Source organism: Phascolarctos cinereus, unplaced genomic scaffold (assembly GCF_003287225.1).
Source record: "Phascolarctos cinereus isolate Bilbo 61053 unplaced genomic scaffold, phaCin_HiC Scaffold_2;HRSCAF=192, whole genome shotgun sequence".
In the NCBI taxonomy this organism is placed as follows: domain Eukaryota; kingdom Metazoa; phylum Chordata; class Mammalia; order Diprotodontia; family Phascolarctidae; genus Phascolarctos; species Phascolarctos cinereus.
Genome location: NW_027555625.1, coordinates 406,246,561 through 406,258,869, shown reverse-complemented (window position 1 = coordinate 406,258,869; position 12,309 = coordinate 406,246,561). Strand labels below are relative to the sequence as shown.

The 12,309-nt window shown below is 35.3% G+C and overlaps 1 protein-coding gene across 4 annotated transcripts in view; it reads right to left on the bottom strand.

Annotated features, from left to right (window-relative positions):
- Positions 1-12,309, bottom strand: part of RANBP17 (RAN binding protein 17) — a 324,967-nt gene that overhangs the window by 236,941 nt on the left and 75,717 nt on the right. For all 4 annotated transcript variants that reach the window (XM_020992315.2, XM_078150547.1, XM_078150546.1 and 1 more), the window contains one exon: positions 11,500-11,635. In XM_020992315.2, coding sequence (XP_020847974.1) covers positions 11,500-11,635 — 136 coding nt within the window. The remainder of the gene's footprint in view (positions 1-11,499; positions 11,636-12,309) is intronic.

The following is a 12,309-nucleotide window of genomic DNA, read 5'->3' as shown; positions in this document are numbered from 1 at the left end:
AATTTTAACTCATCAAGAAATAAAACAACGGAGGTCCTTAAGGTAGTTAAATAAAGAGTTAAGAATTATAGTTAGATCATCAATCTCATAAGATGTTTGAAAAACTATATGCTGTGGGAAGCAAGTATAACAAAAACTGCGGAGAGCTCCAAATGTCAACAAGTTAAACTACGTTAACTTAATAGGCCGCTTCTCTGCTGCTGAAAGCTGTTCACAATGATTACCTGGTTTACATAACATGCACACAAGCCTCAGAGCCTCCACTCATGATGTCTCCCCACCTGAAATGTTTTCCTCATTTTCTGTCTACTCATCTAACTTCCAACTGTATTTGTAAGGCCTACTTAAGTCCTACCTCCTTTGTCAAGCAATCCTTATAGGCACTAAACCATCATGATCTCTCATTCTTAAAATTCCTTTTGTACCTACTGGCTATCATGAACAATTACACCTTACATATTGTCTGGTAAACTTCTTATAATGTCCCTTCCAGCTCTGCTTTATGACTTAAATCCTTTTTAAAAAGCAACTACATAAAGAAAACAAAGAAATAGTATATTGTAGTTGTACATAAAGGCCTATAGTTGTCATTTCAGGTATATCTTCACCCAGATTTTCAAAAAAAGTACCATGGAATCTTCTAAAATTCCATGGATTCTTATGGTGTTCCATGATTCAGAGAAAGGGCCTTTGCAGCACTGAGTGATTTTAAGATTTTTAAAATATTATAAAATACGATACAACCTAATGTCCTCTAAGTCAATTCTCAGCATAGCTTTGTTTATATGCAGTGGCTGTCCAATACATATGTCTATTCATGGACTAACAATAGCATGTTCATATAACTGCAGGTGTTTGTATTATGCATTTTCATAATTTTTCTGTTTTTCTAAGGTTGATATATTATAAATATCCAAATTAAATTACAGTAATTATGGGGGAAAGCATTCATCACAGAACTATAGTAAACTAAGTGAACATTTTTTCCATTTGCGTTACCTTATTTAAAACTATATTTTCCTAAAATGTAAGAAAAGACAAAATATGTTACAATCTGTGTATAATATTTCTATTTTGAAAATCTTTTAAAATTCTCTCTTTTGGCATTTCAAATTTCTTTAGTGCTACAGAAGCTCCAATGATTTAAACATCAGTATGAATAAAAAGAAGAGACAGCAATGCTAGAGTGGATAGTGAGCTGGTCTTGGAACCAGAAAGATCTGGGTTCACATCCTCTAACATACATTGGTTCTGTCAACCTGGGGGAGTCAGTGAATCTCTCATTGTTCCAGGCAACATTCTGAAACTATAAGGTATAGAGAAAATACTGACATGCACTCGTAGAGGGAGCTCCTTAAATTAATGCAATGAAAGGTCCATTCCATATCCTCATCCATATGAATAAGGAAAAAAATGAGGTAAAAATATTGGGATATAGGTCCAGGGTAAAGGAAACGATCTAAAGAAAAGCCTACTTAGGTAAAGGAGAGGTCCTCAACTTGATTTAATCCTCAAAGTATGGAAGACCTAGAACTCAACTCCTGAGGCCTCAGTAAAAAAAAATGAAAAACAAGAAAAAAGACTTTTATAATGCCAGGGCACAAACCCTGGAAGAGGAAAATAACTCAAAAATATCTATAATCTAAACCTTAAAGAAAAAAAACCCCTTGTCCCCAGGAGTAATTAGAATTCTACAAATAAATGATGCAAGAGTTTAAAATGGACATAAATGAAATGACAGCAATGGAGAAGAAAACTGAAAAGAAGATCTTTAACAGATCTTTAACAACTTAACAGAAAGGTACAAAACTTTAACCTAGTAACAAACTCCTCAAAAATGAGAATGGACTAAAAAGAAAACAACAAGGATTCTTAAAACATAATCAAAAGAATGAGAAAATAGCAGAAAATCTAAGATGTATCAAAAAATAACTGAACTAGAAAATGGGTCAAGGAGAAATAACTTAAGAATCAAAAGATTATCTGAAATCTAAGACCAAAAACATGTACTATATTTCAAGAAATCATTAAAGAAAATTAAAATTACTCAGACATATTAGAATAAAGGGGCAATATGAGAATAGAAAGAATCCACTGATCATCTCCTGAGACTCCCAGAATGTCACTGCCAAAATTCAGAACTTTCAGACAAAACAAAAGCCTCCTAGAAAGAATTCAATTATCAAGGACTCACAATCGGGATTGCTAAACATACATCAGCTATCACTGTAAAGGAGGAGAACACGGAATGGGATATTCCAAAAGGCAAAAGACCAAGGTATACAATGAAGAATCAACCTACTCAGAAAAAAATGAGTATTGTCCTTCAAGGAAAAAGAAATGGACCTTTAATAAAACAGAAGATTTTCAAATATCCTCGATTAAAAAAAAAAGCAGGGCTAAAAAGGAACACTAAAATACAAATATGCAAGTCAAGAGAAAAAAATAAGAAGGTAACTGCAAGTGAACAGTCAGAAGACACTTTATAAGGACAAACTATTTATATTCTAATGGAGAGGGTAGACTTTAAGAGGCTTCTTTTTAAGAATCTTAATATCAATAAAATAAAAAGTCAAGCAATTCCAAAAATTCTCTTAAGAATAAAAAGTCAATTCTGCTATAATGCATGTTTCAAAAACACAAATTTGTTCCATGCAATGGATAGACTAGAGAACATTTTGAGCGTAATTCAAATTTTGAGTTTGCTTCTGGATCATTTCTTCCCTGAAAAACAGTAAGAATGCAGAAAGAAACGGCACCACTTCACAGTAACTCACAACCCTTCTGATGTCCACTTGCACAATCAAACTTCTAATCTTTGTCAAAGTGAAGTGCTATATTTAGTATACCTTCTGGTGCAATAGGAGCTGTGAGTGGAGAAATGGTCCAACTCCTTTTCCCTCCCTTTTACCAAGGCAAGGAGTTGTGGCCTGCCCAACTCACTTGCATAGCCTAGGTACAGGCTGAGCAGCAGTGCTGGGCTAAGGACATGACCACTATTTATTGTAGTATTTATGTATTTCTTAACCTTTTAACACATGCCACCCTTTTTTATTAGGTTCTTATTTTTTTTAATGTGTCATTGGCAAAGTTTTTGAGTGTTGTGCCCTAACGTCATTTTCCTTATGACCTCTGTGGTTTTATTGCACAATTTTGCATAATGTTGTGCTTTTTTAGGAACACCTATGTTGTGTTACAGCAAAACTACCAGAATAGGTCTAGTAAGTACAAGTGAGCCTCATTTTATATAATAAATGGGTTTAAATTACTGTCTCTATGGGCACGACTTTCAGATCCTCCTCTCTCTCCTGGGAGACAGTCCCCTATGCCCAGCTCCCTAATGGACATTTTGATTGTTCCACAGATATCTTAAACTCAATATGTCTAACACAGAACTTATATTTTCTCCCAAACCCACTCCTCTTATGGAAGGCTATTTCTACCAAGAGCATTGCCATCCTTCTGGTCATGCAAGTTCACAACATTGGAGCTGTCCTCCACATCTCATTTGCTCTCCCCTACAAGTCTTATTGATTCAGTTTCCATAAAATCTCTCACACTAATCACCTCTCCATTAACATGGCCCATTGTTTGGTTTAGACCCTATCATCTCCTGCTGTAGTAGCTTCCTAAATGGTCTCTGCCTCAAATCTCTCCTTTCTCCAATCCATCCTTCACATAGCTCTTAAAATGATATTTCTAAAACATAAGTCTGACCAAGTCATTCTCCTGCTTAATAAACCAGTGCCTAGAACAAATGCCTTGACTTTTAATGATTCTTGAGAAGTTCTGAGCCAACATTTTCTGTGTAATATATTTTTCCACAATTTACATTATAATTTCAGCCTGGCTTGTCTTAATTCCTAACTGATTACTAATTAGCAGTGATCACATTAGTTTTAATTTCACTTGAACATTCTGTTTATAAAAATAAACATTTTCAATAAATATAATCACCCCCAATTTGTCTGTTTGCAAATTAAGATTTTCCCAAGTGAAACACTTCTATAGTTTCGGTATGATTTTCTTAAGGTTAAAAATATAATATGATATGACATGATATGATATAAATAATATAACATCACGTAAGTGAAGACACTACCTAACATTTTACTAGTCGTAAACTGATAAGCATAGATCATGCTATACTGAAAAATGATTTTCTAGTCCTTAAATAAACAATCTAAAAACCAACTTGGACAGCAGCATAAACCAAAAACCATGTAGAAAAAAAACCTGAGAGTTAAATATTATTCTATCTTTTATAAAATCTTTGTACAGTGAATATAATGTGCTACCAGTCAGTCACAAAAGTGCCCAGTTAAAAGCTTCTTAAGGTTTTTCCAGCAGGGCCCCAAAATCTGGAAGAACTTGAAGAGCATTATGTATCAAACACACAACAAAGATGAACTGAATTATCTTGTTCTTTTCCATATATAAGGTGTTTTCTTTCTGACTGAAAAATTTTAAATAACTTATGGAAATTTAGGGAAAAAATTTAAGGAAGAGGAGATTTTTGTATGCATTAAATAGCTATACTATCTTCCCTAATCAGGAATTCCCATGCCAAGATGCATTTCACTAATATAAATGGAATGTTTCCAAATACTCAGAAACCAAGTGATAAATACATTCTATCAGCAATGGTGAGAGACTGAATAATTGGAATGCTAGAGCAGAAAACCTATTTTACAGGAGAGACTGTTTTCTTTCATCATCTAGGTCTTTTTCTCCTGAATTTACAGATAACTGTTAGCAATATACTGTACCAAAAAAGCTTTACAATTGTAGGGAGAGAATGCCATCTGCTGCTTTATATGTGTACTCAACAGTAGGAAAGACGCTGGAGAACAGACAGGTACAGTAATTATTGTCCCATGAAATGAAATATGGATATTTAATAGGCAGCTACAGAAAGAAGGAATAAGGCTGATGAATGAAATAAATACTGCTATCTAGGGGGGGATAAGTACATTTTTAATATAAACTTGTGAAATTCCAGGATAGATTTTATTTGTATATTACTTTCACAGATTGCAGATAGACACTTTTTACATATAAAGTCTTGATAAGGGCCAGACTGTTAAAAAGGAGAGGCCTGTTTATTTGACCCTTTACATGGGTACCCACTGTTATTTCCCAATAACAAGCTAACACTAGCAGTTCTGCATACTGCAAATACAGTATGAGGCTTGGAACTGATAGAAACTGTATGCTTAGAAGTAGAGCACGGTAAGAAGCTATGAAAAGTGGAGAGTTTACAGTTTAGAGTTTAGGCAAGCATTCAAAAAGAGTTAGTCAACCTATGGAATGACTTCCTTTGCCAAGATATCTACCTTTACATTGAGTAAATTTATCACTTCACTGTTATATTGCCTGAAATGCCATCAAGTCAATATTCATCTTAGTTATCAAGCAGTCTCTTTTAAAAATGAAAACACCTTTGGGAATGTAAAAGAATGATTAGTCATTCATAGGTAAGCATTACTTAATTTAATCGCATTGGACTGCTTTCTTCCTAAAGTCTTTGGCCAACTTGTATATCAGTACCCTTGTTCCTTGAGATAATTCTTTCTCTGAAAATCTAGGTTGTGACCTGAACTAGTTGAATGGACACTTCACCAGTTTTAGTCATTTGCACAAGCATTTAAATTGCAACAGTTTAAATTGCAAGTTGCAAAGTGAGAAACCTGGTTTTCTACTCCTCCCCTGCAAGTCTAATAAACGTCTTCTTCTCAAAAATATAGTCCTAACATTTGTTTTTGGTCCCCACCAATTATTCCATTAATGTAGGGAAGTCCTAGTGAGAAAATTCCTTTCATCAATAGTGAAAGTAACTGATTTGTAACTTAAAGTCTTAGCTTCCTGGGGCACTGACAGATTAAGTCTCTTTCTCAAAGTCACACACACACACACACACACATACATACATACATGTGTCTATGTATATATGTATACACACACATGTCTTTCAGAGGCAGAACTTGAACCTAGGTCTTCCTGATTCTAAGGCTGTTATCCCCTCTGTGAGGCTGCCTACTCAGAAAGAACAATATTATGAGAACTAAAGCAGTGAAGCCAGAGAATAATCAAAGAGTAGCTATTTGTTATTCATATACTCTGCTTATATCCGTTAAATGACTATCGGTTCTCACAGGAAAGAAGGCTAGATCCTTAAAGCTAGATCCTTTGCTTACCTTGTCAAAATACATATCAAACCCTTATTCAATCCCTTGTTCCTCCTACTAAAAGGTATCAGATGGTTCATATTAGAGTGGAGATGGATTCTTGAAGGTGATATTGGCAGGGATCACCCTAGCCAATTCAAAGAGGATGAGACTAGCTAAATTCTGAAAGGCCCACCCATGACTAGATAGTTGAGCACAAGGAAGAGTTTTATTTTTTGTCTTTTGTCAATGAAAGTCATAAAGATTTTCTATTAAGGCAAAGTATAAGTATTAATCATGATGAAAACAGAAGTCTTTAAAATTTTTAAGTTTTAAAATAATTTTCTGTTTGTCAAGAGATCAGGCTTTGCTTATTAAAGGCCTCTAGTGACTTTCATCCAAATTCTACTGACCATGCTTGATCCCCTCCCCTCCCATTTTCTCCAGCAGAAACCTTGATCATAACCCCTCTCATTCATTTTCAAACTCTCCCTATCCAGATTCCTTGCTTACTACCTTCAAACATGCCCAAGTCTTCCCTAGTCTTAAAAAATCATTAGACCATATTATCCCCTCAAGTCATCATTCTGTATCTCTCCTCCCTTTATCAGCTAAACTCCTTGAAAAAGGAAATCCATATTCAATGTCTTCACTTCCTCTCCTGTTACTCACTCAATACTTTGTAATTTAGTTTCCAACTGCATTATTTAACAGAAATTGCCCTCTCCAAAGTAATCAACAATCTCAGTTGCCAAGTCTTATCTTTCTTCAGTCCTCAATCTTCTTGGACTATTTGGCACTACTACCCAGGCCTCCTGGATATTCTCTCCTCTCTAGGTCTTCAGGACTCTACTTTCTCCTATCTCAGCACTCCTTCTTAGTCTTCTTTGTTGGTTCATCATCCATACTGCACTCCCTAATTGTGGGTGTTCTCCAAGGTCCTGTCCTAGGCCCTCCTTTCTCTATACTTTCTCTCTTGGTAACCTTATCAGTTCCCATGTGTTTAAAATTATCCCTACGTAGATGACTCATAAATCTTTATATCCAGCCACAGTTTCTCCTCTTAGATATCTCACTCCACGCATCCCACCAGTTGCCAAGTCCTGATGATTCTACCTTCACAACATCTCTTTGACACTGCTTCCAACCAGGCTATCATGACCTCTCCCCTGGACTATTATGATAGCTTTATGGTTAGTCTCTTTGCTTTAGGTATCTCCCCACTCCAGGCCACCCTCTACTCACCTATCAAAGTGACCATGTCATTCCTCTATTCAATAAATTCTAGAGGCTCACCATTGCTTTCAGGACCAAATATACATCCTCTGTTAGGTTTTTACTGGCATTCCCTCATGCCTAGAATTCTCTCCCTCCTCATCTCTACCTGCTAGTTTCCCTGGCTTCCTGCAGAAGTCAGTTAAAATCCTACCTTCTGCAATACAACTTTCCTAATCCCCCTTAATGCTAGTGCCTTCCTCCTGATATTATCTCCAATTTATCCTGCATATATCTTGTTTGTACACGGTTGTTTACGTGTTGTTTCACCCAACAGGTAAGGTACTTGGAGGCAGAAGTTGTCTTGCCTTTCTTTGTATCTCCAAATTTAGCCCTGTGCTTGGTACACTGTAGGTATTGGATAAATGCTTGTTGTTCTGACTTGACTTACCCTTCAGTCTCACATCAACAATTACCTACTGAACACTTCAAAATGAATGTTCCAGAGACATCCAAAACTGAACATGTCTAAAACTGAATTAGTTGTATTTCCCCACAAAACCTCCTCTCTTTCCAACTCTCCCATTTTTGTTGTAAACACCATCATTCTTCTAATTTTCTAGGTTTGTAACCTTGGCATTATTCCTAGCTCCTTACTCTCCCTTCACTCTGTATATCTGATCAGTTGCCATTTCTACCTCCACACAGTCTCTCACATACAACTCTTTTCTCCTCACATGGCTACTTACTACCTGAGTTCAGGCTCTTATTTCCTTCTCATCTAGAGTATTAACAGCTTCTTAATTGTTCTCCTTTCAAATTTCTTACCACTCCAGTCCATCCTACTATACACTGCTGCAAAAATGATTTTCTTAAGCACAAATCTGATCATATGACTTTTCTACTCCATCAACTCCAATGGTTCCTTTTTATAAACTTCTCAGTTTAGCTTTTAATCCCTTTCACAACCTGTCCCCAACCTATATATATAGCTTCCCTGGATTCTCCCTCTGACACTCTGAAATCCAGCCAGCCTGGTATTCTCTCTGTTCTTTACATACAATATCTCATTTCCTGTCTCTGTGCCTCTGCTGTCCCACATGTCTGAAATATGCTCCTTCTTCCTCTCTCCCTCACACAATCCTTCTCTTCGTTTAAAACACAGCTGAAGCATTCTTTTTTGAATGAAGCCTTTCATGATCTCCTAACCGCTGATGGTCTCCCTTGAATTGAAATGCTTTGTATATAACTTTGTATATACATTCATTTTATGTTAATGCTATATATATTTGTATACATATGTGTTGCCTCCTAGTAGAATGTAAGTTCCTTGTGAGCAGGAATTGTTTCATTCTTTGCACTTAAAACCCCAGGACAGAGATCAGTGTCTGGCACATAGTACCACTTAATAAATACTTATTGATTAATCAATTGAATGCAGCCTGAAATCACATTAGGTTTTCTGGTCCCACATGACATATGACTCATATTGAACTTGCAGTCAAACTCCCTGTGGCCATTCCTTGACATTCATATCCCAAAGATAACAATTTTTGACAAGTAGCCAGACTACTTCATAATCTATGAATTTTAAATATGTCTAATTTTAAATTAGCTCTTGAAGCAATTGTGAAGTCAGAAGTATAGGTTTTAGCAGCGATTTGGTAATGAGAAGGGCAGCTTCTTGAAAGGAGGGATCATTTCATTCATTTTATTCATATCCCAAGTGATTACTATAATGACTAGTATCTGGGATGCTTTTAATAAATGCTTATTGATTGACTGATGATCCTTCTTCTCCTCTGGCCCCTAGCTTTGCTCATATGATAATATGTTCTTAATATTCAATGCTACTCCTCTCCCTACCCTCTCTACCTGGTCTGCTTCTTTTGAATGAGGTATATCCTCTTCCAGAGGCATGTTCCAGGCAGAGATCTTATTCCCATCAGTGAAGTACTACCTATGATGTCAAATGTTCCTTCTTGCATTAGGATCTCTAGTTTACCTCATGTTAAACCTGTTTTTATGTGTCTATGTACAGATATCCGAGGTTATCGATTTTATTAACTGCCTATTTTCTTGGATTTTGTCACCTAGAAATTTCGGGGCATATCTACTGCAATTCTTTTTTTGACATCCCAGCTATTCTCTAGGTTGTCTTTCTTGATGGCTAGACATAGGCAGCTGTTCCCCTCTGTCTTCTTCTTCAGTTTAAAGCTCCTTTTGCTTAGATTCATGAGACTCTAGGAAAATTTATGTTCTTCATGACACAAGTGAAGACATCTCATCACAAAGTTCATTAGTACTCCACTAACTAAATTTCATTAGACCGGATCTACTACAATCTGTATTTAGCCTATTACAAAAAGGAATAGAGCAAGTATCTAGTGAACCATGAGAAAAAGAATACACATCAAAATTCAGTTACTTTATGATTCCCCTTACAAAAACTATCATAAAAGAAAAATGAATTTGTTTGGCATGATTATTTTTTTCTCACAAAGGCATACTAGTTGCCAGCAAAAAGAAGTAAGCTCCTTCAGGGCAGCAATTATTTGTGTTTTTATCTTTCGTATCCCTAATACTTAGCATAGTGCCTAGCACCAACACTTTTTGTGTTATAAACAAGAGTCTTCATTTTTTAAAAAGGATTTCCCATAGGATTCCTTTAAATGAGCTTTTCTAGGGCATTTACAAGACTCAACTATCTGGCAGTGTTAGTTAACAAATTGGTACCAGATATGGAGCCAGAAAACTTCAGTTTGTGTCTTAGATCTACCACACACTAGTTCTGTGCCCTAGAGTAAGCACCTCAGTGTTCTTATCAATGAAATGGATGTCTACACCCACCTTGTGAGGATCAAATGAGATAATATATGTGGAATCTCTGTATAACTTAGGAAGTGCTATATGAAAATTACTCTCCTTATAATTCAGCTTCAAGTTAATCTTTCAGGAACACAACTTTTGTATAAAGTGAAAGGCACATGTATATGTACATTTGTACCTTATCTTCCTTTCTGTTTAATGTAATCTAACTAGTCTTAATCACAAACAACAACACGTGCTATAGTTCTTCCTAGTCCTTCCTTATGGTATCTTTTAGTGACAATTAAATATTGAAAAATAATTCTAATGACACTAAAGGCAAAGATGTTTCAAAATACAAGGGTGTATCCTAAATTGCAGATAAGTTTGGTTGAAGTGATTCAAACAATGATGCTAGGAGAATTCAACAGATACATTTTTCACTTCAGAGTAAAATCATTCTTGTCTAAAAATCACAGATGATGAAGGTAACATTAAAATTCCTTGGGAAAAGGTCTAACAGCATAATGAAAAGCTATGTCTCAAATTTTCAAGTAAGAAATTCTTTGACATCGCTAAAGCACAAACTAAATCTTAAAGAGATAAAAATATCCTTGGGACTGCTTATCATAGAGGGGTATTGAAAAGAGTTACTGCATCAGTAAGAAAAAAATCCCAGACACATCTTACTCGATGTCATAAGACCTACTAAATATTGGCTTAGGGCTCATATAAATGCCTCTGATACTCTTCAAGATCAATTAATCTGGTCTTGCTGATGCCATTCTTACAATATCTAGACAATAAGTGTCCCTTACAGTTAAGGTGATTTAACTGCTACTTCTCAAAGATGCTGCTAACTCTTCTAGTCCCTGCTATTTATCATGCAGAAAAGCCAAGTAATGTGAGAAATAAAGTACAAACCACATAAGTGAGTAACTGTCAAAGGAACAGAACTATTAAAAGAATAAATCTTGTGTTCTCACCCTTGAAATATAACACAATATAACAAAATCCATTAAAACATTCAAAATAATCTTAACTATTTAATGAATATAACTGTTAAAAATATTCATGGATTACCCACTAATCCTCAAAGAAAATGGCAAGCCCAAGCATAAATCAAGAAAATGAACTACAGATCATCTTCAAAACCTCAAGATCTTGAATTCCAATACATAATGTATTCTCCCAAAGAAATCAGGCAAGCAACTTTTCTTATTCTGCATATCAGTCACCTTTATACATTTACACGCACCTTTTTCTTCATCTTAAGTAACAGTGGTTTAAATTAATTATAAAAACTTACCTTTGAGGTTCGCTGAAGTTGGTCACCCACATACGTTTTACGAAACTGATCCAAAAACCAAAGAATTGCAAGTTCTATTTTTTCATTACAACACCGAGGCAAACGGGAATCCAACAAAGATATAAGCTGAAAAACTCTTAAGATAAAATAAAAATATTTTCAGGTAAAATATTGAAAAAGTAGCACCATAACAGCTATTTCAATGACAGCTATTTATAATCTTCCTAAATTAAATTACTTATAGGAAGAGATTACTTAATTAGGTACATACGCTCAGCATATTGATAATTTGCTAAGTTGTACTTGCTAAATGCCAAATTTGAAAACTGACTGACTCTAGCCAGGGTTTTTTCTCTTCAGAATTACTGCATATACGTCATTTTCCCATTTTTACAATAAATGCCCAGAACACTACCTGATACAGAGTTAGAGGTTAATAAATGCTTGTTAACTCATACAAAATAGAAAGTTCTAAATTTTCCACAGATTGATTAATCAGGGTAAAACTTGGTTTCAAGTTTTTTAGTGTGTTAAAAAACACCCCAAACAATCCCTGAAACCCGTTGCTGTTGCTCCCACCTAAGCCTGAAGAGATTTTTCAAATCAAAATATAATTTTTTCTTCATGTTTACCATGGTGCAAACCACAAAGAACGAAAACTGAAAGAGATGGTAGCATGACAAATAGACTTATGTTGATGCAAAAGCCTGACAGACAATGCAATTTTTTCCCAGCATCAACTTAGAAGCAGGAAACAGTTCAAAAAAGTCACTGGATCATTTTCTGAAGGTGCTTTTATGATTCTGTTCA